The sequence below is a fragment of the Sapajus apella genome, unplaced genomic scaffold, assembly GCF_009761245.1.
Source record: "Sapajus apella isolate SASKATOON/1434 unplaced genomic scaffold, GSC_monkey_1.0 scaffold43, whole genome shotgun sequence".
In the NCBI taxonomy this organism is placed as follows: domain Eukaryota; kingdom Metazoa; phylum Chordata; class Mammalia; order Primates; family Cebidae; genus Sapajus; species Sapajus apella.
Genome location: NW_022436983.1, coordinates 12,999,438 through 13,026,280, shown reverse-complemented (window position 1 = coordinate 13,026,280; position 26,843 = coordinate 12,999,438). Strand labels below are relative to the sequence as shown.

The 26,843-nt window shown below is 49.2% G+C and overlaps 2 protein-coding genes across 2 annotated transcripts in view; both read left to right on the top strand.

The window, feature by feature from the left end:
* Positions 1 to 2,019: 2,019 nt before the first annotated feature.
* On the top strand, positions 2,020 to 3,223 carry RNF186 (ring finger protein 186). The gene has a single exon (XM_032300654.1). It carries the CDS (start codon positions 2,153 to 2,155, stop codon positions 2,834 to 2,836), a length of 684 nt encoding a protein of 227 aa, XP_032156545.1. The 5' UTR covers positions 2,020 to 2,152; the 3' UTR covers positions 2,837 to 3,223.
* Positions 3,224 to 18,249: 15,026 nt separating this feature from the next.
* TMCO4 (transmembrane and coiled-coil domains 4) overlaps positions 18,250 to 26,843 on the top strand; it is a 108,830-nt gene continuing 100,236 nt past the window's right edge. Inside the window, exon 1 of the mRNA XM_032300648.1 lies at positions 18,250 to 18,336. The gene's annotated coding sequence lies outside the window, so the exon portion shown is untranslated. The remainder of the gene's footprint in view (positions 18,337 to 26,843) is intronic.

Here is a 26,843-nt window from a genome sequence, read left to right as displayed (position 1 = left end):
ATGACAGTGGGAAGCAGTGGTTGCCCAACTTGAAAACAGAAAACCGTTACTGAAAAAAGCGGAAAGAACGCGAGGCATGGGGAAAAAAACAGATTCCCAGGGCTAGATCCAAGGTCCCTTCTGGTTGATCTGCGGGAAAACGTGATACAGATGTGAGCCCTTACCATCTGAGACAGGTCTCCGCTAATTCAGAAAGTTTATTTTGCAGAGGTTGAGTGACAGCCTCAGGAGGTCCTGATATGTGCCCAGGGTGGACAGAGCACAGCTGGGATTATGGGCGTGAACCATCGCGCCAGGCTACAGCTTGGTTTCGCGCATTTTAGAGAGACATGAGACATCAATCAACATACGTAAAATGAACATTGGGTTCCATCTGGAAACGTGGGACAAGTTAAGCAAAGGCAGGAAGACCTGAAGTGGGGAGGGGACTTCCAGGTCATAGGTAGATAAGAACCGTTGCATTCTTTTGAGTTTCTGATTAGCGTCTCCAAAGGAGGCAATCACAGAAGCCTTTGTCTCAGGGAGCAGAGGGGTGGCTTCGAATAGATGGGAGGCAAGTTGGCCCTAAGCAGTTCCCAGCTTGACTTTCCCCTTTGGCTTAGTGATTTGGGGACCCCAAGGTTTATTTTCCTTTCACAGAGATAACTGGTGGTCTGGCTACAGGTTGAGAAGAAATGGGATGGGATGGTGAGAGATTCGGATTTTAGGAACAGAGGGCCCAAGGGGAGCCTCTGTGGGGCTGGTGATTCCAGGACACAGAGGGTGGCCTGCAGTGCCAGCTGCTGGGGTGAGGGAAAGAGCTGAATCAGAGTCCGGGACTCTGTGTGGTCCTCGACAGGTGACATGAGCACCAAAGGATCCTTTGCACGGGCTTCTGGGTTCACAGTGGCCCGAATGAGACATTTGTTTGAGGGAGTGGACAGGCCACCCCACCCTCTGCCCTTCAGGCCAAGGTAAGGGAGTCACGTTTTCCTAACTGCTGTGCTGCTAATGTCTGCCGGTCTCACGCGAGTCCTGTTAGCCTACGTCACCGAGCTGAGGCCAGTTGCATCTAAACGAACTGATGAGATTGATTCAACCAGACCTTGGACGCTCGTAGATTCCACAAGGTCCTGCCCCATGGAGGGGCCCTTGGCAGGCAGCAGCAGTCTATCCTGACCACACCCTGCCCTTGCTTCCTGCCCTTCCCTAAGGGGCTGTATCAAAGTTCTGGGAAATGGGGGCCGGGACCCCTGGCACAGGGCTTGGCTTAGAGTAGGCCCAAATAAACGGCAGTTTTGCTCTTAGTACTACTGGATGCCTAGCACACAGCAGGACACCTGCGATCAGGTATGTGACGCGCATAGCCGGGCCAGATGGGAGGCCCATACAACTGTAACCGTGAATACAACTGCTGTTACTCTAAAGAAAGGAAGACGGTAGCAGGTGCTGAACACCTGTGGGCTGTTTGTGGTTTTGTTTTTCTGTTGGGCTGGGCTTTGTCCCCCTTCCACTCACGGTTCTCACCGCTCCTCTCTTCTTCACAAGGCCACCCGCTGTAAATGTGCTCCAAGTGCAAACAAACTTTTTCCCACTCATCCTGACATCCAAAAGGTTGTGTCTGAGAGAGCAAGATTCCCCCAGTCCACCTAGGTCCGACTCACAGGGCTGTCTATGAACTGCGCAGGTTTGTGGATGCCAGTGAGCCAAGATGGTGCCACTGCACTCCCGCCTGGGAGACAGAACGAGACTCTGTCTCAAAAAAAAAAAAAAAAGAAAAGTTAAATAACAAAAATAAATAAAAAGTTCAGGGATCAAGGACGTGGGGGTGAGAGAGTTGGATTCTGATGCATCCCAAAGCTTGAGCCACTGTCCTGTGAGCACCCACCAGGCACCCAGCCCCAAGAGGAAAATCCTGATCACTAGGCCCCGCCCCCTTTGCCCTTCTATCAGGCAATCAAAGTCTCCAGACCCACAAGTTACTGATTAACCCTAGGCTTTGAGAAAATACATAACATTAACTGAAGGGACAATGTAAGCCAAGAAACAAGCTGGGCAGCTCTGGGAGAGAGGAGTGCCAGACAGCTGCTGTCAGCAGGCGCCTGGCCAGAGTGAAACACTCTGCCAATGCCCAGGTGCTGAGCGACAGCGTCCCCCGGCCCCTGTGCCCGCAATGGCCTGCACCAAGACCCTACAGCAGCCCCAGCCCATCTCCGCAGGAGCCACCACAACCGTCACCGCTGTGGGCCCCGCTGTGGATCATCATGGCTCCACAGAATGTGACCTGGAGTGTCTGGTGTGTCGGGAGCCCTACAGCTGTGCCCGGTCGCCCAAGCTGCTGGCCTGTCAGCATGCCTTCTGCGCCATCTGCCTGAAGCTCCTGCTGTGTGTGCAGGACAACACCTGGTCCATCACCTGCCCGCTGTGCCGCAAGGTTACCGCCATCCCCGGGGGCCTCATCTGCAGCCTGCGTGACCACGAGGCAGTGGTGGAGCGGCTGGCCCGGCCATGCACAGAGGTACCGCTCTGTCCTCAGGAGCTGGCGGATCCTGCCGCCTTGGCAGCAGGGCACCCCAGCTTGGTGGGAGAGGATGAGCAGGATGAACTAAGTGCCAACCACGTGGCAGCCCGGCGCCTGGCCGCACACCTACTCCTGCTGGCTTTGCTCATCATCTTCATCGGGCCCTTCGTCTACCCTGGTGTCTTACGGTGGGTGCTCACCTTTATCATCGCCCTGGCCCTGCTGATGTCCACCCTCTTCTGCTGTCTCCCCAGCACCCGGGGCAGCTGCTGGCCCTTCTCCAGGACTCTCTTCTGCAGAGAGCAGAAACACAGCCACATCTCTTCCATTGCCTGAGCCCCCTCAGATGAGGCTGCAACTGCAGCCCTTTCTGCTCTTGGGCCCCCTGACTTCCACAGTGAGCAGGGTAAGGGATGACAGACTAAGACTGGCTCCTTTGGGAAATCACATGCCAGCGGGGCTTGCGAGCCAAAGCCGAGATGGCCATCCCGGGTCAAGAATTACATGTTTGGATGGCAGGCTTGCCCCTATCCTTGTGATAGCAGAGCTAAACTGTTGCGGGGTAGGGGAGGAGACACAAACTGCTGGAACACGACTAGATGGCGGGAGCGCCCGTTCCTCTTATTCCAATGTTCCTGGTCTTTTGATATATAACTTGATGAAAGTATTGCAGTATTGATGCTATTGTAGAATAGAACTGGAATTCCATTTTTTTGCAATTTATGTAGCTGGTTTATTTTCTTGTTTTCCTTTGGTTTGTTTGTGTGTGTGTGTGTGTGTGTGTTTGGGGCAGCAGTTGGTTCACATTTCCAGTTGTTTCACATTTTCCCTCCTGGGAGCTTGGAGTCCACGGGGAGGGCCCATTCTGCTTCCTCTAACTGAGCATCTCGTGCCCATCCCAGCCTCGGCAAATGTCCTGGTTGTTTGGGTCTCCCACTGAGTCCACCCTAGTGTTGGAGAGACAACATGTATGTGACGGGATGGCGTTTCTGAAGCTGCGGGGGGAGTACCACATTTAGCTGGCAGAGTTGGGGAGGGGTGGAAAGGGCAGGGTTTGAGAATTGCTCCCAGCATCCTTACTTCCCCACTCAGAGCCACCAGGCCCTGACTTAGCAGCAAATCTCAGGGTTACCAGGACCGCGGTCCACATACAGCGAGTTCGGCTACCCATCTATTTCATAGTCCCACACGTGAGAACAAGATCTTTATGGATGTTACTCTCTTTGTTATTGCATCTCAAGCCCCATTTGACCTTCTGTCATAAAGATAAGAGGCCCCATAAATGCAATGGTCCTCACCAATAACCCCACCTTCCCCACCTCACCCTGCGAGTTGCAAGGTTTTCTTTGCCTTCTCTCTACCATGTCTGCTTCTTAACACAGGGGAGGCGTCAGCTGGAGGAAATGACTTTCCATGGTTGCCAGGGGCAGCCTCAGACAGGGGTTTATGTAGGAGTGCAGGTGAGCAGAGGTTGGGAGGCCACACATGATTTCCTTCCAAAGGCCCCATAAATGGGAAACAGACTTGAAACCTCACAGGAGTGCTGGCCTCTCAGGGCAACTCTGATACCCATGCCATTGGCCCTAATGACGACTGGAGCTGAGAGTGTATGAGTGTGTGGGCATGCACAGACCCACGCCTTTAAGCCAGACCAAGTGGGCCTGAAGAACACCCTGTCTCCCAAGAGGAGGAGGGTCACTGCCTGAGCTGGCCCTGGGCGTGTCAGTTTGGGATGGCTGCCAGTGGGATAGGCAAGGAACATTCCCTCCCGCTCACTCCTCCACTCCTCTTCGATCTGTCATATTTCTCAGACCCTTCACCAAGATCAAAACCTCCCCTAAAGGTTCAGTTGCTAATGGCACCATTTCTACCATAATAACGGTGGGTACTTGTTTATCCAATACTTACTCTGTGCCAAGTACTTCGCTAACTGCTTTACATGCACTATCTAGTTAATCTTCACAACAACTTTATGAAGTACAGGCCATTATTATCCTTCTCTTGCAGTGGAGGAGCCTGAGGATCAGAGAGGTGAATTCGCCTGCCTGAGGTTGCACGGTCAGTCAATGCCAGAGCTCCCTTGAGAATGAACCCGGGGCTCCTTCTGCCTCACGATGCTGCTTCCTTTGTGTGCAACTCCAAAATAACCGGGAATCTGGTCAGCACTTGAGGGCTTTTGAGAGGTGCATGGAGAGCAAGAAACTAATTTCAGGAGCCTCTAAATTCTAGCAGTCAGCTGCTCAGAGAGGCCAGAGAATTTTAGAACCTGTCATCCATGCTAAAGAGAAGAAAAGAGAATGACAGGCTGGGTGCGGTGGCTCATGCCTGTAATCCCAACACTCTGGGAGGCCAAGGTGGGTGGATCACTTGAGGTCAGGAATTTGAGGCCAGCCTGGCCAACATGGTGAAACCCCGTCTCTACTAAAAACACAAAAAACTTAACCGGGCATGGTGGTGGCACCTGTACTCCCAGCTTCTCTGAGCCTTAGTTTGCCACCTGTAAAGTGGCAGGTGGGGGACACACTCTTCCCAGGGCCTACGTGGGGATTCAGGATGCTGCTGGGTGAGTATCCAGTGTCTAAGGGACTGCTTTTGTCAGCCACCTTTGGCCTCCTTGGGTAAATCGGTTTCTTGGGGCTTGTTCAGCTTAACAACCAGCAGGGGGCAGCCAGTCGAATGAGGAGCAGTGTCCAGGGCAGGCCAATCTGAGCCTACGACCAAGGGGGAGGTCCTAATGATGAAGAGAAATTATAGGGAAAGGCCAAATTTCATTCCCATGAGGCCCATCTCCCTATGCAGCAGCCTTAGAGGCAGACATACCTGGCTTGAATTCCAGTTCTCCACTCACAAGTCACTATGTCTCAGGTTCTTACCCATGAAACCTCCTAGGCTTGCTGGGGAATCAGTGAAATAATCCACAGTTGAGCACTACGGAGGGGAAGGCAGGAAGAAACAGAGAGATGGGGTTGAGTTCTAGAAAGCCCTAACAGGAATGATGAGAACAGACATTTAATAAACCTGGGCACTAGAATTCACCTTTTCCATTATCAGCCTCAGTACCAGCAGCGTCCTCAACAATATGATGATAACGATAATTGTTGACATTATTTAAATGCACCCTGCAAAGTATATTACATATATTATCACCTATGCTCCTATTGTTAGCAAATTATCAGTGAGGACTTTGAGGCACAGAGAGGTGAAGAAATATGCCTGAGGTCACACAGTGAGATGGTGGTGGGGCCGTGAGTAGACTGCAGGAGTTTAACTCCAGGGTTTGGACTTTGAGTTGCTTTGCTGTACCAGACGGAACATTCCAGCACATCATAAGTCATCAAGGTATGTGAGTCCCCTGTCCCTAAGACTGAGGAATTAAGAAGAGCTGGCATCTTCCCATTCAGTGACAGCTTCCTGATTTAGTGGGTGTCTGGGACAGAGGGTTGTGGGAGTCTACCTGTCCCACCGCCCAGAGCCACTTCCTTGCCTCACCTGATTTATTGCTGGGGACTCCTGTTCATTGTTAGAACCCCTTCGCAAATGACTGGAGGAAGTTTTTCAAGCTTTCCTAAAATAATTAATTCTTTATCTGTGGCAAAGCAGAGCCATTCTAGGAAGAAAGAACTTTCCCACAATTTCTTGCACATTAAAAAGAGAAATCAGATCCAGGCTCTTGAATGTGTCTGGAGGTGTTCTCAAGAACTTTATATTTTTGTTAGAATATCTTGAAATCACATTTTTTAAGTAGGGGAGGGTATATCTCTGGAAGAATTCAAAATTCTGGAAGAATTCTCTCTCTAGAGAATTCAAAACACCATGGAGGCCGGGCACAGTGGCTCACTTCTGTAATGCCAGCACTTTGGGAGGCTGAGGTGGGCGGATCACTTGAGGTCAAAAGTTCAAGACCAGCCTGGCCAACACGGTGAAACCCTGTCTCTACTAAAAATACAAAAATTAGCCAGGCGTGGTGGCATGCACCTGTAATCTGAGCTACTTGGGAAGCTGAGGCAGGAGAATTGCTTGAACCAAGGAGGCGGAGGTTGCAGTGAGCTGAGATCGTGCCACTGCACTCCAGCCTGAGTGACAGAGCAAGACAGTCTCAGACAAACAAACAAACAAACAACAACAAAAAACCCACACCATGGAATCTAGAATCCATCCATTCATTTATCTGTGCCAGGTACTGAGCAGGCTATGCAATCCTATTTAATGAGGTAGGGAAATTAATAGATGCTGAGCACCTGTTATGGGTGGAATTGTGTTTCCCCAAAGAAGATACGTTGGAGTCCTAACCCCCAGGGTGTGACTTTCTTTGGAAACAGGTTTTTACAGAGATAACTGAGTTAAAATAAGGTCATTAGGGTGGGTGCTAATCCACTATAACTGGTATCTTTACAAAGAGAAGACATTTAGACACAGACATACATGTGTAGAGAAAAGATGGTGTGAAGACGCAGGGAAAAGGCCCTAATAGAGGCAGAGATCGGGGTGATGCATCGACAGGTCCAAGGATGACAAAGATTGCCAGGAAAACACTAGAAGCAAGGAGAGAGGCCAGAACAGATTGTGTCTCAGTCCTCAGCAGGAACTGACCCTAGTGACACCCTGATCTTGCACTCCCAGGCTCCAGAACGGTGTGAGACCAGACATGTCTGTTGATTAAGCCAGTCAGTGGCACCTTAGGAAGGTGGCCACCTTAGGAAGCCAATACAGCACCTCTTCTGTGCCTGTGCTTGCACAGTGCCCAACAAACCGGGCTACTTCAAGTTCAGCTAAGTCACTTTCCCAGGGTCTTATAGCAGGTAAGTAGCAGCGTCAGCCTCAAAATCAAGTCTGGTTGACTCTCAAAACTAGATCATATTTCCTTTTCCTATTTTGTAGATGAAAAAAAATCAATGCTCAGAGAAGCCCTGTGATTACCCCCAAAAATGCCCAATACCTTGTAGATGGAGTGAGAATCAGAGCCCACAGTTCCTGAATAATCCTTAGTCCACATCTCCGCCTGGTTGTGCAGTCAGGCAGGAAGCCTAAGAATTGCTGAATTATGGCCGGGCGCGGTGGCTCATGCCTGTAATCCCAGCACTTTGGGAGGCCAAGGCAGGCAGATAGTGAGGTCAAGAGATCAAGACCATCCTAGCCAACACGGTAAAACCCCGTCTCTGCTAAAAATACAAAAGTTAGCTGGGCATGGTGGCACACGCCTGTAGTCCCAGCTATTCGGGAGGCTGAGGCAGGAGGATTTCTTGAACTTGGGAGGTGGAGGTTGCAGTGAGTGAGGTCCTAGAATTTGACCCGATTGACTCCAGGGCTACCTCTGCGCTTTCCACTCTCCGCGGTTTCTCTCAGCAGCCTGTCTGCAGTGAGAAGCAGGCCAGCGTCTCTTTCGGGACACTGAGGTACCCACTGTAAGAGCCTGTTTGCTCAAAGACAGGACTACAGTGGACATTTGTCTTCTCTTCTTTCCTTCAACTCTTGAATTGATTCAGCCACCCCTGATTTCCCTTTCTAAGGAAACCACCCTGTGCTTAATCTTGTTGAAGGGAGAGTTCCACCAGCAACCACTACACAAAGTGGGGCCCTGGTCCTCCTGCAACTCACCACCCTGTTTCACCTGTGGTGGTGACATGATCTAAATCAGCAGTCCCCAACCTTTTTGGCACCAGGAAGCAGTTTCATGGAAGACAATTTTTCCATCGACAGAGGGAAGTGGGGGCAGGACGGGGAGTTGGTTTAGGGGTGATTCAAGCATATTACATTTATCATACACTTTATTTCTATTATTATTACAATATATAATGAAATAATTCTACAACTCACCATCATGTAGAATCAGTGGGAGCCTTGAGCTTGTTTTCCTACAACCAGAAGGTTCCATCTGGGGGTGATGGGAGACAGTGACAGGTCATCAGGCATTAGATTCTCATAAGGCGTGTGCAACCTAGATCCCTCACATGCGCAGTTCACAATAGAGTTCACGCTCCCATGAGAATCTACTGTGGCCGCTGATCTGACAGGAGGCGGAGCTCTAGTGGTAATTCGAGCAATGGGGAGCGATTGTAAATACAGATGAAGCTTCACTCACTTGCCTCCTGCTCACCTCCTGCTGTGCAGCCTGGTTCCCATGTTATTAAGCCCTGATCCACGTTATTGCAATAAGATGCTCTTTTCCAGAACTTCCAAGCTAGAGCCAGTGATCCAAGGAGAAATGAGCTTTTGAATGTGGCTGCGACAAACCAGATCGTCCCCACATCTCATGCTTCCCCTCTGGTCGATTCAGTGAAGCCTCAGATTCCTTCTCTACAGTTAACTTTTCTTCAGATAGCCTGAATCAGTTTCTATTGCTTGCAACCAATATCCCTGAATGAATGCAGGAGCTGTCCAGGACCCCGGCTTCTGAAAAATCCCACCATGGGCCTCAGCCCCTCCAAAATGCCAGGCAAGAAGCAACGCCACAGGTCAGGTGGTCGGGAGCCCTCCTACCACATGTCCCCACCCTCCTAAGAGCCAGCCTGACTTTGTGGGGAGGTTTTCCTGACGTCAGGCCCAGGAGGGCAGTGCCCATGTTAGCTCTGCCTACAAGTGGGGTCAGACAGGAAACATGGTGTGGAGCTCAAGCCAGCCACTGTTAGAGGAGGCTAGTTAGCCTCCACTCCATTGGCCTCATGATCCCCAGAGGCAACAAGCTGTAGTTCTCCAGACACCCAGCGAGAGCCCATCACTGGGTTCAGTCCGCAGAAGAAAACCGTCTGCAAAGTCACTGCAGATGCAGCAATTTCAAAGCAACTGCAGCTCAGTGCACACCCATGAATGAGGGGGAAAGGAAAAAGAACAATATTCGTGGCCAATGCTCGTGAGCGCTTCCTGCCTGCAGGTTCTGTTCTTAAAGCTCCCTGAACTAAACTTAACTCTTGTATTCTTTACGACAACCCCATGAGGTAAGTGTGATGATTCGTCGTGCTGGGCATTTTACACATCTTCTCGTAGAATCAACACAAAACCCCTATTCAGGCAGGAAACTGAGGCATAGAGAAGGTCAGAGAAGGTCAGCAATGTGCCCGAGCGGCAGGGCTGCAATGCGGAGCCAGGCAGGCCAGTCTGGCTGTAGATCCCCCTCTTAGCCCCTGTACCTCCCATCCCCCTGCCACCCCGAATCATTCCCGTCTTTCCCCACTTTCCCCTACCCCCATCAAACAAGCCAAGGAAAGAACAGGGACCTTGGTCAAGACAGACCTGGGGTCAAAACCAACTTTTAGGGTCAGGCGCAGTGGCTCACACCTATAATCCTAACACTCGGAGGTCGAGGCGGGCGGATCACCTGAAGTCAGGAGTTCGAGACCAGCCTGACCAACATGGCAAAACCCCCTCTCTGTGAAAAATACACACAAAAAAATTAGCGGGGCATGGTGGCAGACACCTGTAATCCCAGTTACTTGGGAGGCCGAGGCAGGAGAATAGCTGGAACCCAGGAGGCGAAGCTTGCAGTGAACCAAGATCGTGCCAGAACACTCCAGGTTGAGCAACAGAGTGAGACTCTGTCTCAAAAACAAATAAACAAAACAAAAACAAACAACAACCACCACCCAACGTCTACCATTTACGTTGTCTGTGACCTTGGGTATGGTATGTGCTTTCCCTGAATTTGGAAACGTAGGCTCATCAGGCCTGCCTGATACAGATTTTACAGCAATTCAGTTAGCTGACATGTACCATACCTGGCACGGATCTCAACACAGAGTGGGCACCCTCCTATCCCATCAGCCTGTCAGTTGCCTGGCAAGGTGTACAATTTAAGGGACACTCCTGACCACCCCCACCCCCATCACCATCACGCAACCTGGGGAAACAAGATCTACCCATATTTACCAAAGTGAAAAAATTGAAGGAAACTTGAATAATAACGTAAGAGAGTATTTCTGGAGGAGAAGCAGGTTCTGACTAGGAAGAGACTTCTGGGATGCTGGTAATGTTGGTAATGTTCTATTTTTTTTTTCTTTGAGACAGGGTATTGCTTTGTCACCCAGGCTGGACTGCAGTGGTGCGATCATAGCTCACTGCGTCCCTGAAATCCCAGGCTCAAGCGATCTTCCTGCCTCAGCCTCCCCAGTAGCTGGGACTAGAGGCGTGCGCCACCACACCCAACTAATTTATTTTATATTTTTTATTTTTTGCAAGGTCTTGCTGTGTCCTGGGTTGTCCAGGTTGGTCTTGAACTCCTGGGCTGAAGGGATCCTCCTGCCTTAGCCTCCCAAAGTGCTGGGATTACAGGCATGAGCTACTGCCTGGCCTGTTCTACTTTTTGACTTAGGTGGTAGTTACACGGGTGGGTGTTTACTTTATAATTATTTGTAAACAGTGCATACATCTTCTATGTGCTTTCTCTGTACATACATCATAGCTTTTAAAAAGTTACACTTAATATAATAATACCATAGAGTCTAAGAGCTTGGTCTGAGACTCTGGTGTCTGTTCAATCTTATGCTGAGATGCCTGCTCTGTCCACATTTGCTGCACTGAGGGTTTCAGAGCTTTGTGAATTGCACTAGAGAGAAAGCCTTCATCTAGCCCTGTTGATCACTACTGCCTCCAGCTTTGTCCTGCAGTAAATTCGCTCTCTACACTGCAGCCAGAAAGGGGCCTTCGGAAAAGAACAAATTTCAGCCTTGTTTAAAACTCTTTGGTGGTTCTTCCTTGCCCGCAAGGTAAACCACACCCTCCTTAGTAAGGCCTCCTGGACCTGCCTTCTTCTTAATACTGGGCCTGACTTCTCCCTGCCCGCCCCCAGCATTCCTTAATTAAGTTATGCTGGCCCGACAGGATGGCTCACACCTGTAATCCCAACACTTTGGGAGGATGAGATGGGAGGATCACATAAGTCCAGAAGTTTGAGACGAGCCTTGGCAACATAGGGAGATTCTGTCTCTACAAAAAATATAAAAATAAGCTGGTGTGGTGGTGTGCACCTGTAGTCCCAGCTACTCAGGAGGCTGAGGCAGGAGGATTGTTTGAGCCCAGGAAGTTGAGGCTGCAGTGAGCTGTGATTGTGCCACTGCATTCCATCCTGGGCAACAGAGCAAGACCCTGTCTCAATAAATAAATAAATAATACTGAATGCAATGTGGTGTCCTAGATTGGATTCTGGGACAGTAAAAGGACATTAATGGAAAAACGGATAAATTCCATACTTTAGTTAACAGTAAGTACCAATACCCAATACCGGTTTCTTTGTCTTGACAAATGTACCATTTGTTTATATAAGATGCTAACACTGGGGAAAAACAGGGTGAAAGTTAGATAGTTCTTAGATAAGAACTCTGTAACTCTCTTTGCAACTTTTCTGTCAATCTAAAATCCTTCCAAAATAAAAGTTTACTAAATAAATAAACAACATAATGAAATCCTAACTCAACATTTTAGATAGCTCTGATGCTATCTAAAGCTAGGCTTTGAGCTGAGGCCTATTTTCCTACATTAAAAACCAAAGATTAGGCCCGGTGTGGTGGCTGACGCCTGTAATCCCAGCACTTTGGGAGGCCGAGGTGGGCGGATCACGAGGTCAGGAGTTCGAGACCAGCCTGACCAACATGGCGAAACCCCGTCTCTACTAAAAATATGAAAATTAGGCAAGCGTGGTGGCATGTGCCTGTAATCCTAGCTACTCAGGAGGCTAAGGCAGGAGAATCGCTTGAGCCCAGGAGGCGGAGGTTGCGGTGAGCTGAGATCACACCACTGCACTACAGCCTGAGTGATAGAGTAAGACTCCATCTCAAAAAATAAAATAAAATAAACACCAAAGATTAGCAAATGTTAGAAGAGTTCTGAAAATTCAAAAGCGTCAAACAATCCCAACAGAATAAGGACTGAAGGGAATCGCTTTCTTACCGTGTGATTCAAGGTGATTTAATGCAGGTTCACGTACCAGCTAGAGGTACCTCAGGTACCACCAGTGATACAGGTCTCACACATTAGAAAATATCAGACCGGGGGCAAGTACAAAGCATTCTTAGATAAGAAGCAGGTAGAGGTCATGACTCAAGCCTCTGTGTAAGAGATATGGCAGGAAACTACATAATTATTACCTGACATATGAAAACAGCAAGGGGTGGCTGGGCACGGTGGCTCACATCTGTAATCTCAGCACTTTGGGAGGCCAACACGAGCAGATCACTTGAGGTCAGGGGTTGGAGGCCAGCCTGGTCAACATGGCAAAACCCCATCTCTATTAAAAATACAAAACTTAGCGTGTGGTGGCACATGCCTGTAATCCTAGCTACTTGGGAGGCTGAGGCAAGAGAATTATTTGAACCCAGGAGGTGGAGGTTACAATGAGCCGAGATTGTGCTACGGCGTTCCAACCTGGATGACAAAGCAAGGCTTAGTCTCAAAAAAATAAAAAAAGAAAAGAAAAGAAAACAGTAAGGGGAAATATTAACCCAAATGGCTTTGACTCCAAACCCCCAACACTTAGCTCTGCCAACGCCAGTTGATGGTCCAATTAACATAAAGTTATTCAGTTATCTGGGTCAAAGATGGCTTGGAAACACAAACAGATTGCTCAGCAATGTCACATCCATGGTAACCACGCATCATCCAAAGCAACCTCCACCCTGGCCTTCCTCTAAGGGAGTGTCCGATTCCTCTGCAGGAGAGCTCGGTTTATTTCTGAGTGTGGTAAGGAAAGAAATGACCATAAATGGCCTTTGGGCTCATTCGGTCTCAAGTTCAGCACAACAGTATCATAGGGATCCTCTATGGGAAAGGATATGGGCTGCCTTCAGTGACAGCCCCCTTAGAATTCAGTTCCACTCAACAAACACCCTGGCCAGGCCAGGCCTCAAGTCGGTCCTAGGAGGAGAAACATCAGAGGGACATAGCAAAGCAGGCTTCTCCCATTGAGGATCCATTATCCACAACATCTAAAGAGGTGTAAATAACAAGGGCAGGATAGCAGAATCAGCCAGACCCCGGTTCAAATCCTGACTCTGCCACCTTTTAGCTCGGTGATCCTGGCCAAGTTATTTAACCTCTCTGGGCCTCAGTTCCTTCCTCTGAGAAATAGGGCTAATAATCACATATAGTGCTTAGGGTTGAAGGATATAAGGTATGTATGGAAGACACACGGAGCCAGTAGCAGGGACAGTGATCCCTAAGCAGTATTCATGGTGATTTCTAGAACCTCCACAAAAATTAAATTCAATAGTTTAGTTGTTCCAAACCTGACTGATCATCAAAATCACCAGGGGAGCATATTAAAAATACAAATTCTTAGGCTCCCACATCCCTGAGAAATTCTAAACGGGGTAGGGCCAACAACGGAGGGCCCAGTAACCTCTGTTTCCATTATACGCTCTTGTGCCTGCTCATAGTAGGTACCCAATGAATACAGGCCTCTTTCTGGCCTGGACTATTGCAATAGCTTCCTAACCAGCTGCCTCTGTCCACTCCTGTCTCTCTGCCCTCCATACAGCAGCCAATGGGATCCTTTTAAAAGGTGAGATCATGTCAGTTCACTGCCCCCAACACTCTACAACTCTCCATCCACAGGCCTGAGTAGATGACCCTACATCAGTGGCTCCTGACCCTGATCACACATTTGAAATACCTGTGGGCCAATAGCAAAGACATAGAATCAATCTAAATGTCCATCAGTGACAGAGTGGATAAAGAAAATATGTGACATGTATACCATGAAATACTATGCAGCCATGAAAAAGAATGAGATCACCTCTTCTGCAGGAATATGGACGGAGCTGGAGGCTTTTATCCTTAGCAAACTAATGCAGGAACAGAAAACCAAACACTGCATGTTCTCACTTATAAGTGGGAACTAAATGATGAGAACTCATGAACACAAAAAAGGGAACAATAGATGCTGGGTCCTACTTGAGGGTGGAGGTTGGGAAGAAGGAGAGGAGCAGAAAAAACAACTACTGGGTACTGGGCTTAATACCTGGGTGATGAAATCTGTACAACGAAATCCCGTGACACGAGTTTACCTATATAACAAACCTGCACAGGGTCAGGAGCCATTGATGTACCCCTAAACCTAAAACCTTTCTTAAAGGTTTTTTTTAAATTATTTTTTTATATGGAGTCTTGCTTTTTTGCCCAGGAATGCAGTGGTGCCATCTCTGCTCACTGCCACCTCTGCTTCTCAGGTTCAAGCGATTCTCCTGTCTCAGCCTCCCCAGTAGCTGGGACTACAGGCACCCACCACACCCACCTTTTTTTTTTTTTTTTTTTTTTGGTAGAGACGGAGTTTCTCCATGTTGGCTGGGCCGGTCTTGAACTGCTGACCTCGGGTGATCCGCCCGCCTCGGTCTTCCAAAGTGCTGGGATTACAGGCATGAGCCATCGTTCCCAGGCAGGTATTTTGGTTTTTTTGTTTTGTTTTGTTTTGTTTTTAAAGAAAAGAAATACCTGTGGGCTTCTGAACAACACCTATGCCTGGCCAGATTTCAAACCAATGGAATCAGAATCTCTGAGAGCAGGGTCCAAATAGGGTTGCCAGGTAAAATACAGGACATCCAGCTATACTTAAATTTCAGATACACAATAAGTAATTGTTTAACATAATTCTATCCTGTGCAGTATTGGGACATACTCATATTAAACAATTATTCATTGTCTATCTGAAATTGAAATGTATCAGAGAGTCCTCTATTTTCATTTGCTAAATCTGGCAGCCCTAGGTCTAAGCATCAGCTTTTTTTTTTTTTTTAATTTTGAGACAGTTTCCCTCTGTTGCCCAGGCTGGAGTGCAGTGGCACAAACATGGCTCACTGCATCCTCCACCCTCCAAGGAGCTGGGACTACAATCTTGGCCTACTATGCCCGGCTAACTTTTGTATTTTTTGTAGAGACGGGATTTCACCATGTTGCCCAGACTGGTCTCAAACTCCTGGGCTAAAGCGGCTCACCCGTCTTGGTCTCCCGAAGTGCCGGGATTACAGGTTTGAGCCAGGGCACCCAGCCCTCATCAGCATTTCTAAAAAACTCACAGTGATATGGCCCCCACTACCTGTCTGACCTCATGTCATCCAGGACTCTCCCCCAGCACCCTCCATTCTTCTGTTGCACCTTTTTCTTATAAAGGTCAACCACACTCCAACCTCAAGACCTTTGCAGTTGTTGGGTCTACCTTGGATGCTCTGCTCTGTAACCTGATAGCCTCCTCAAAGATCGCCGGCAGGGGTTCCCTGACTGCTTCATCTTCTATAGCATGACTTCCCTGCTTTACTTTTTCTGTAAAACAAATTAAAATCAGTTTGTTGGCTGGGCATGGTGGCTCACACCTGTAATCCCAGCATTCTGACAGGCCGAGGTGGGCGGATCACCTGAGGTCAGGAGTTCAAGACCAGCCTGGCCAACATGGTGAAACCCGTCTCTACTATTACTACTACTACTAATTATAATAAGTAGCCAGGCATGGTGGTACAAGCCTGTAATCCCAGCCACTTGGGAGGCTGAGGCATGAGAATCGCTTGAACCTGGGTAGTGAAGGTTGTAGTGAGCTGAGGTTGTGCCACTGCACTCCAGCCCAGACGACAGAGCGAGACTCTGTCTCATTACAAAATAATAATAATAAAATCAGTTTGTTTACTGTCCATCTCCCTCTACCCATCCCCCAAAGCAGAATGTAAGCTCCATGATTTTGCTGGAAACACTTCAGTTCTTTCCCCTGCTATACCCTCAGTGTCTAGAACCCCACCAGCCACTCCGCACATCCCAGTTGAAGTCGTCAATGGTTCATCAGAAGGCTTCCCCTCCCACGACTCCCTAAACATTCCTTTGGGGGAGAGTTACTTAGAGGAAACTAAATTCTTCAGTGTCCAATACCAAACCTAAAAAAAATCTCAAAAGCATACACCAAAAGAGGTCAATATATTTTCTCTATCTCTCCTACCCATAGCCTCAATGAGGGCATTAGGGCCTGTGTGCGGTGGGGTTGACCAGGGTGAGGCTTGGGTGCTGGGCAATGGCTAAACAAGATCCAATATCCCAAGACAAGTGTGTTCAACACAAGGTCTCTAACCAAATTAGAAACAGGGCAAAGCAGAGGCGTGTAGAGCAGTGCCTGGTTCCACAAAGCCTACCTGGTTGGAAGGGACTGACAGATAGAACCCCTTATTCCCCTAAAGCCTGCACATGATTGACCCATTTGATCTTCACAATAACCTCATGGGTGGGTAGAGCTGCTTTTCTTGGTCCTGACTGGCCAGTGGGGAGATAAGCAGATGGGGGATGGAACATTCCACAAGGTGCCTGAGTCCCAGGCTCTGAGCTGAGATGCTGGTCTCTGACTCACGTCGGCACCTTTTCCTCCCACAGCCCTAGACTGTCTGCACTGGGAGAAAGAGCAACAGCCTCTGAGGCCGCGATGATTCATGCTCTAGCCCTGACACTCATTACCTCTGTGGTTTCTGCACTGTCTGGACCTGAGCCTCAGCTTCCTCTCCTGTAGAATAGGTGTGATGAAATTTCATAGGGTTGCTAGGGGAAAGACATCAATTCATTAAGTGCTTCTTTTGAGCACCTAAGAGTGCCACGGACAGTCCCAGAGAGCAAGGGAACTGAAACCCACCCACTCCCAGGGCTTTTAAACTCTAATTGGGGCCGGGCACAGTGGCTCACGCCTATAATCCCAGCACTTTTGGGAGGCTTAGGCGGGCGGATCATCTGAGGTCAGGAGTTCGAGACCAGCCTGGCCAACATGGTGAAACCCCAACTCTACTAAAAATACAAAAATTAGCTGGGCGTGGTGGCCAGTTCCTGTAATCTCAGCTACTGGGGGGACTGAGGCAGGAGAATCGCTTGAATCCGGGAGGCTGAGGTTGCGGTGAGCTGAGACAGCACCATTGCACTCCAGCCTGGGCAACAGGAGCAAAACTCTGTCTCAAAAAAAAAAAAAAAAAAAAAAGTTGGAGAGACAGAATGTAAACTAGCAAACAGAAAAATGAACAAAATAATTTCAGAGTGATAAATAGCTACGATTAAAATAGAACAGGACTGGAAGCCTGGTGCATGATTCCACAGCCCTTAGAACAGTGACTGACGCATAGTAGGTGCTCAGTAAATCTGTTCAATGGCTGACTGTGCTGGGTGGTCAGGGAAGACTCTCAGATGCCATCCCGAGAGGGGACCAGAATGGAAAGCGGGAAATGGACTGGGGAAAAGGGAGGTCTGAAGGCAGAGCGTCCCAGGGGAGGGAGCCTCCAGAGGCCCTGAGACAGGGCCAAACTTAGGGTTAGGGAAAATGAAAGAAGAATCAGGAAGAACTTGGATATCTGAACACTTTGCAAACTACAAAGTGCTGCATGTACGTGCGGGAAGGGGGTTTCTGTGGCTGGCTCTTCAACATTGCACATTTTTGAAGACTTCCATCCCCGTGGCTTTAGGGCACGCCACTCTCGGGCCGAGTCCTTCGCGGGCAGTTTCTGCCAAGTAACAGCCCTGCAGGGCCGGTCTCCCGCGCCGCGCGGCCTCGCTGCTTCCTGGAGGGTAAATGGACCCACACACAGCGGTGGCGCCGCGGGCTGGCCGGGCACCTGCAGAGGCCAGCGCCCCTGTCGCGGTGGGTGGTGGAGGCGGGCCGGGCCGGGTCGGGACCTGCAGCTCGCGAGTCCGAGCCCGGAAGGCCCCGCGCCCCCGCGACGCGCTCCCGAGGGCTCCGCCCGGCCGGCGGCGACCAGGCGCGCTCAGGGCAGGCGGCGGGACCGGCCGGGACGCGGACGCGGCGGGGAGGGGAGGGGAGGGGGAGGGGAGGGGAGGGGCCGGGCAGGAGGAGCCCGAGCCGGTTTCGCCGCCTCTGTCTTCGCCTTCGCCTTCGCCGCCGCCTCCAGGTAAGGGGGCCCCGGGGCCGCCAGGCCGCGGAGGCGCGCACCCCGCCGGGCCACTCCCCGCCGGCCCCACGCGGGGCACCCGGAGCCTGGCCCGGCCCCGTGGCCCTTTGCCCTGCGCCCCGCCCTCCGCCCCGGGCACCGGACCCACCAGGAAGCAGCGGGCGCTTCCCCGCGCTGCCTGCCCGGAGCCCAGGCCGCCTGCTAGCGGTTGTTTTCAGAGCCGGAAGTGCCTTTAGAAATCTTGTGGGGCGGCGGACGGGGAAACTGAGGCCGGGCGGACCACTCGGGGGACTCCGGCCTCCTGCTCCGAGTTCTTAGAGGTCACCCAGCCGCTCTCTTGACGAAGGTGGACGCTGGTCAGGGTCAGAGAGGAAGGGGACTTGCCCAAGGTCACAAGGGGTCACTGCCCTTCCCCTTGCTCCACGTGGCCCCTCCACGCCCCCGTCAGGAAGGCCTCCAGGACTCCCTCGCCCCCTCTCTCCCTGTCTCCCCGCAGACTCTCAAACAGAGAATCCCAGGGGGGCTTGGAGAGCCTCTGGAGAAAAGCTCAGGCCCCTCATGTTACAAGGAGGCCATGTCTTCTGCCTGAAGTTACGGGAGGGAAGAATTATGGCTGCTGACTTTTGAGTGGATTTTACAGCTGGGTAAACTGAGGCTCAGCGAGGTGAAGTAACTTCCCCAAGACCACACAGCTAGGAAGCAAGAAATAAAAACATGAGCTACCTGCCTGGAGAGGCTGACCCAGTTCTTGGCACAGAGTTGGCCTCCACAGTGCCTTTGCCCTGACCAGCCCAGCCCTTCCCTGGGGTCGCACAGGGAGTTAGAAGCAGGGCCATGCCAGAATTCCAGAGAACTATCTAACTCGAAGTAGGATTCAGCTCAGGAGCCCTCTTTTTCCTAAGTCAGTGTTTATTTCATTGCAGAAAATTTGAAACTCCATTTTAAGCTTTGGGAACATGCATTTGTTCATTCACCAAATATTTGTTGAGCACCTACTGTGTGCATTCTTTAGGCATTGAGTGTACAGCAGTGAACAAAATGAGCCCTGCCCTCAGGAAGTATACTCCAGAGGGTGGAATAAAGCCCTCCCCTTCAGCCTGGGGAGGGAGGGCTGGGCACAGGGGAGACCACTGGAGTCTCCCCAACTGTGAAGTGCATGAAGACAGCAGAAGAGAGTGGTATTAGAGTGGCCTCAAGCCTTCTGGGCCATGGGCCTCCTTGAAAATACTTTTGCCAGCCTGAGCTTTCCCACCCCCAAGGATTTGGGAGGCAGGGGTAGGCGGGTAGTGAGTGTTCAAAGCATTCCTTTAACTGCAGAGCCTGGAGACCTGGGCTGGAAAACTGGTACTGCCACTTCTTTGCTGTGTGACCTTGGGTATGTCACTCTACCTCTGTCTCTCTATCACGCACCGTGGGGATCATACTGTCATAGTGTGGATAAAACTGCTTCATAAATGGTGTGAGCTACATCTGAGGCCTTACCTAATCAAGCATAAGCAAGGGTGCGTTTATTTAGAGGTCTGGTGACTCTGTTGATAATTACTATTATTTTTCCTAATAAAGAAATGTAAGAGGCAGAGTTGGAAGTGGCTGGGCTCCAGGCCAGGAGGCTGAGGCTCCCTGCCCAGCACCAGAAATGGGATGCACATGTCACCGTCAGCATTTCCGTTTTTCTGACCTCCGCAGCCTCGTGTGCAGCATCAGGTAGAGATGGGCTCAGGTGCTAGTTTTTCGGCTTTGTAACAGTGATCAGGCAAGTTCAATGACCTCTCTGTGCCTCCGTTTATTCATTTGTAATGTACCCATCGCCAAGGTTGTCATGAGAATTAAAGGAGCTGAAGCCATAAAAGGCCCAGTGCAGTGTCTGACACTTTATACTTTTTGGGAGACTTTATACTTTTTAGGCCTAAGGCCCAAGGAGGAGTTGGACAGGTACAGTTGACTGATTAGGTTGTCATAGCTCAGCGTGTAGCTCCCGTAAAGGCTGGAGTCTGGAGAATTCCTCATAAGGCTCAAACCATCTCTCGCTACTCTCGTGCCACTGGGCTGCAAAGGCTGGGTCATCCACCCGGGCTGGCTAATGTGGGACCTGAGGAGTGTCAGTGGGTGGCTTCTCACTGTGTTCTCTTTTGGCCTGTGTGTTTTGTAAACAGTGTTGTACGTTATAAACCGGGACTGCTGATGAGGGGCGGGGAACTGGCTCTCTGGAATGTGTGACAACAGGCAGAAGGGGTGAGGGTGGAATCCAGTCCCTTTTCCATTTAGCCAACCTCTGCTTCAAGCTGCTCTGATGTCATTGGTACCACCCTCTGCCTAAAACCCCGCTCTGGCTTCCCATTTTCTTAGGGAAAAGAGCAAACATTTTTTACACGGACCAGAAGGCTGTGTGCATCCCTGTCCCCTGGCCTACACCTCCAGCTGTATCTGTGACCACTTATCAACAGCCCTCTGTACCCAGGCACCCCATGCTCCCTCCTTGGGAACTTTGTACCTGCTGTTCCAGGCCACCCTGACCCCTTGCCTCCCTTTTCCCAGGCAACATCTTCTTACTCTTCAAATTTTTTTTTTTTTTTTTTTTTGCGACTGAGTCTCACTCTTGTTGCCCAGGCTGGAATGCAATGGTGTGATCTCCACTCACTGCAACCTCCACCTCTTGGGTTCAAGTGATTCTCCTGCTTCATTCTCCTGAATAGCTGGGATTACAGGTGCCTGGCTAATTTTGTGTATTTTTAGTAGAGACAGGGTTTTACCATGTTGGCCAGGTTGGTCTCGAACTCCTGGCCTCATGTGATCTGCCCACCTCAGCCTCCCAAAGTGCTGGATTGCAAGCATGAGCCACCGCACCCAGCATTTTTTTTTTTGAGACTGAGTCTTGCTCTGTCTGTTGCCCAGGCTGAAGTGCAACGGCACAATCTTGGTTCACTGTAACCTCTCCCTCTGGGTTCAAGTGATTCTCCTGCCTCAGCCTCCCAAATAGCTGGGATTACAGACGTGTGTGCCACCATGCCTGGCTAATTTTTTTATTTTTAGTAGAGACAGGGTTTCATCATGTTGGTCAGGCTGGTCTCAAACTCCTGGCCTCGTGATCCACCCACCTCGACCTCCCAAAGTGCTGTGATTACAGGCGTGAGCCACCATGCCCATTCTCATTCTTCACATTTTGGCCCTACTCAGGCTTGTTCTCCAAATGTCGCAGGCCACAAGACTTCTACTGGTATGTCAGACAGTGGAATTATACACTCATTGCTGGAATTCATTCCTGCCTGTACCCTGTACACCACCCTGACTGTAACCCCTGTGACCTCTAGGACCAGGGCTAAGTTTGCTTAGTAAGTGCTCAGTAATGACGTCTCCCTATAGGGAGGACATCTTGAGCACATTAGGGACCTCACTTTTTTATCCTTCAAAAAAATCTGCTGAAGTCATTTCTCAGTTGTGGGTTGTTTCATTCAGCACACAGGGAGTGAGCCCCTGCTCTGCCAGGTGCTGTCCTAGGATACCTCAGGGAACACGACCCAGAAGCCACTACCTTCATGGAGCTTCCTCTAGTAAGGGAGACAGACCGTAAGTAAACCTATAATACATTGTCAGGTGGTGATCAATTTGATAAAAATCACAAAGGGTCGGGTTGGAGGCGGGAGTGGACGGGCTGGCTGTTTTAAATGGAATGAATAACTAAAATATTAATTGGGAAGCCCTGGTGCCCTGGGCTTCATCCAGTCTCACCCTGACCCTCCTGACCAGGGAGACAGACACATTGGCAACCGGCCATTATGTCCAAGAAGAGGTGGAGGGGCCCAGATGAAGTCTTTGGGGCTTCAGAGATGGCAGGTCTCACATTCGATGGACAAATCTAGGAAAGCACATGGCAACCCCTGACCCTCCACCTTAGTAAAGTGGAGAAGGACTTGGGGTTTGAGGTCACATAGGCCTGGAAGGAGCATCCTAGGACTTGCCAGCTGTGTGACCTTTGCTTCTGTAAGTCTCAGTTTTCTCATCTGTAAAATGGGAACAGTAATCGTCTCCTCTTCATAAGGTGGTTGGGAAGCTGAAATGGGATCATGGAAGTAGGCCCCAGAAAATCTAAGCTGATTTTGTTATTAAAGTGTGCTTTTGGAAAAGGGCACCATTTGGACAGGGGGGCCCAGATGGAGAGAACAGCCTGAGCTGAGGCCTGCCTGAGGTGGGATCCCAGGGTGGGCTGGAAGCAGGGGAGTACAGTTTAGCTGAGGGTGAGCTGGAAGCAGGCAGTGAAAGAAAACAAAGTGGGAAGGGCAGGTTAGGCTCGTCCGCAGCTGCTTGGGGCTCAGAAGTGAGATGTGAGCCTGTGCATAGATGGGAGCTGTCAGATTTATCTAATTTGCTGGTTTTCAAGTTGTGTTGGAAATCTTTGGCCACCCCAGGGTGGAAATCAGACCGAAGAGAAGTGGAATAGCATCATCATGAAGGCGACTGCCTGTGGGCTGAGACCCAGGCACAAGTTTAAATACATTACTCGTCCAGTGACCTTGACCTTCAATGCTCAGGGCCTCTGTGTCTCCATCTGTGGAGGGGTGGTAATAGCACCCACCTTGCAGGATTGTTGAGAGAAAATGAGATGATGTGTGGAAAGGGGAGACACGTGGCTAACATTTGCCAAGTATTTACTATTGTGATTTTTTTGTTGTTGTTTTTTTGAGACGGAGTCTTGTACTGTCACCCAGGCTGGAGTGGCGCAATCTCAGCACACTGCAACCTCTACCTCCCGGGTTCAAGTGATTCTTCTGCCTCAGCCTCCCAAGTAGCCGGGATTATAGGCGCCCACCACCATGCCCAGCTAATTTTTTTGTATTTTTGGTAGAGACGGGGTTTCACTATGTTGGCCAGCCTGGTCTTGAACTCCTGACCTCGTGATCTACCCGTCTCGGCCTCCCAGAGTACTGGGATTACAGGCATGAGCCACCATGCCCAGCATGGTTTTTAAATGTTTGAAATTAAAAAAAAATTTTTTTTTAATGTTTTTTAACTTTTAATTTTTTTTTTAATTTATTTTATTGCATTTTAGGTTTTGGGGTACATGTGAAGAACATGCAAGATTGTTGCATAGGTACACACGTGGCAGTGTGATTTGCTGCCTTCCTCCCCATCGCCTATATCTGGCATTTCCCCCCATGCTATCTCTTCTCAACTCCCCACCCCCCACTGACCCTCCCCATTTCCCCCCAACAGACCCAAGTGTGTAGTGCTCTCCTCCCTGTGTCCATGTATTCTCATTGTTCAACACCCACCTATGAGTGAGAACATGCGGTGTTTGATCTTCTGCTCTTGTGTCAGTTTGCTGAGAATGATGGTTTCCAGGTTCATCCATGTCCCTACAAAGGACACAAACTCATTGTTTTTGATGGCTGCATAATATTCCATGGTGTATATGTGCCAATTTTTAATTTATTTTTTATTTACTTTTTGAGACAGAGTTTTGCTCTTCTCACCCAGGCTGGAGTGCAGTGGTGCAATCTTGGCTCACTGCAACCTCTGCCTCTCGGGTTTAACTGATTCTCCAGCCTCAGTCTCTCAGGTAGCTGGGATTACAGGTGCCCACGACCACGCCCAGCTAATTTTTGTATTTTTAGTAGAGACGGAGTTTCGCCATGTTGGTCAGGCTGGTCTCGAACTCCTGACCTCAGGTGATCCACCTGCCTCGGCCTCCCAAAGTGTTGGGATTACAGGCGTGAGCTGCTGCACCCAGCCCTAATTTTTTTAATGTAAAAATTGTGATAAAATACACATACATGAAATTAATTATCTTAACCATTTTAAGTGTGTAGTTCAGTAGCATCAAGTATATTCACATCATTGTGCAACAAATCTCCAGAACTTTCCAACTGGCAGATCAGAAACTCCACATCCATTAAACAACCACCTCCCTCCCCTGTTCCTCCTCCCCACAGCCCCCTGGCAACCACCATTCATTCTACTTTCTGTCTCTATGAACTTGACTACTCCTCATAACTCACATAGGTGGAATTGTACAGCATTTATCTTTTTGTGACTGCGTTATTTCATAACTTCTCAAGGTTCATTCCTGTTGTAACATGTCAGAATTTTCTTCCTTTTTTAAGACTGAATAATGTTCCACTGTGTATATATATCATATTTTGTTAATCTATTCATCTGTAGATGGGCATTTGGGTTGCTTCCAACTCTTGGCTATTGTGAAGACTGAGACAGAAGATTTACTTGAACCCAGGAGGCGGAGGTTGCAGTGAGCCAAGATCGCACCATTGTACTCCATCCTGGGCGACAGAGTGGGACTGTCTCAAAAAAAAGAAAAAAAATATTTGACCTGAGCTTCACTGACTGCTCCAAGGGAAATAAAAAGGCAACAGCTGGCTTGCATTAAAGAACAACAGAAGTTCATTATTGCATGTGGTCCTCTAAAGGCTCAGGTCATGGAGTTTTAAGGACGATTTAAGGGATTTTCAAAGATTACAGTATTGACCATATTTGAGTTTCTCCTTGGTGTTGACTAAAGTCAAAAAAACTCTAAAAAATTTTTCATCTCTCCTAGAAGAAATCCAATGGTATTGTTTATGGCGTCAGTCAACAAATATTCACTGGGTGCCCACTGTGGGTGCTTGTGGAGCTAAGGTCAGATATTTATGGAATGTCTCTCTGCCCCCGCTACTGACAAAAATGACCCAGTCAGCATTTTCTTTGGTGATAGATGATGTGACTGGCTAGACATAAGCCATAATCATAGGGCATCAAAACAAGGTCCCATTCCAGAATGACCCCTGTCCATCCCGGGTCTGGGCCGTGCAGCCGAGCTGCAGGCATGGGTTTGCCCTGTTGTTCTCACTCTGTATCTGTTGTTTCCCTGGAGAGCGCATCCTCTTCTGCGTCTTTCTTGGTGTTCCTTGGTGTATTATTCTATTTTCATGCTGCTGATAAAGGCATACCTGAGAATGGATAATTTATAAAGAAAACTGGACTCATAGTTCCATGTTATTGGGGAAGGCTCACAATGATGAAGGTGAAAGGCACGTCTTTCATGATGGCAGACAAGAGAGAAGTGAGAACCAGGTGAAAAGGGTTTTCCCCTTATAAAACCATCAGATCTCATGAGACTTATTCGCTACCATGAGAACGGCACAGGAAAGACCCACCTCCACAATTCAGTTACCTCCCACCAGGTCCCTCCCACAACATGTGGGAATTGTGGGAGCTATAATTCAAGGTGAGATTTGGGCAGGGACACAGAGCTATAATTCAAGGTGAGATTTGGGTGGGGACACAGCCAAGCCATATCATTTCGTGTCTTCACAGTACCCGGGACAAGACCCTTAGGAGGCTACTGGGAGCTGGGAGCTCCTCCTTCTGTCAGAGACTCCTGAGCCCAGGGTGCTGCTGGACCAGCCTTGTGTGTCTTAGGTGACCCCAGGGTACAGAGATATTGCTGGTCCTGACAGAAAGGGCTTTTTCTGTCTCAGGAATCCAGCACTTTCTTAGAATCAGTGTAACTTCTCAGATACACTTGAGATCCAGTTTTACCTTGGACTGGATCCTGATACTAAATCAGATCAAGGGGTAGAAGCCCCCAAGGACCAGTATACACAGCAGGTGGCGCATCTCCCACCCCACAGCTGCCCCCACACTTGTGCACCTGGAAGAGTTTGGGGCCCATCCTGTTCAGTTGGACAGTCCATAGAGTTGGAAACATGGGCTCCACCATTCCAGCATCACGGAGAGCTGAGAAGCTGGGAATTGCCCTGTCTGTCTCACCAACCCTTGTCCATTTCTTTTATTTTCTTTCTTTAAAATTTTAATTTTAAGTTCTGGGATACATGTACAGGATGTGCAGTTTTGTTACATAGGTAAACATGTGCCATGATGGTTTGCTGCACCTAGCAACCCATCAGCTAGGTACTGAGTCCAGCATGCATTCACTGCTTTTTCCTAATGTTCTCCCTTCCAACACACCACTCGCTGACAGGCCCCAGTGTGTGTTGTTCCCCTTCGACTGTCCATGTGTCCTCATTGTTCGACTAATGCAGGAAGAGAAACTTGTGAGAACATATGGTGTTTGGTTTTCTGTTCATGCATTAGTTTGCTGAGGATAATGGCTCCCAACTCCATCCATATCCTTGCAAAGGACATGATGTCATTCCTTTTTATGGCTGCATAGTATTCCGTGGTGTATATGTACCTCATTTTTTTAATCCAGTGTATCATTGATGGGCATTTGGGTTGATTCCATGTCTTTGCTATTGTGAGTAGCACTGCAGTGAACACACACATGCAGGTATCTTTGTAATAGAATAATTTGTATTCCTTTGGGTATATGCCCAGTAATGAGATTGCTGGGTCAAATGGTATTTCTGGTTCTAGGTCTTTGAGGAATTGCCACACCATCTTCCACAATGGTTGAACTAATTTACATTCCCACCAACAGTGTAAAAGCATTCCTCTTTCTCTGCCGCCTCACCAGCATCTGTTGTTTCCTGACTTTTTAATAATCTCCATTCTGA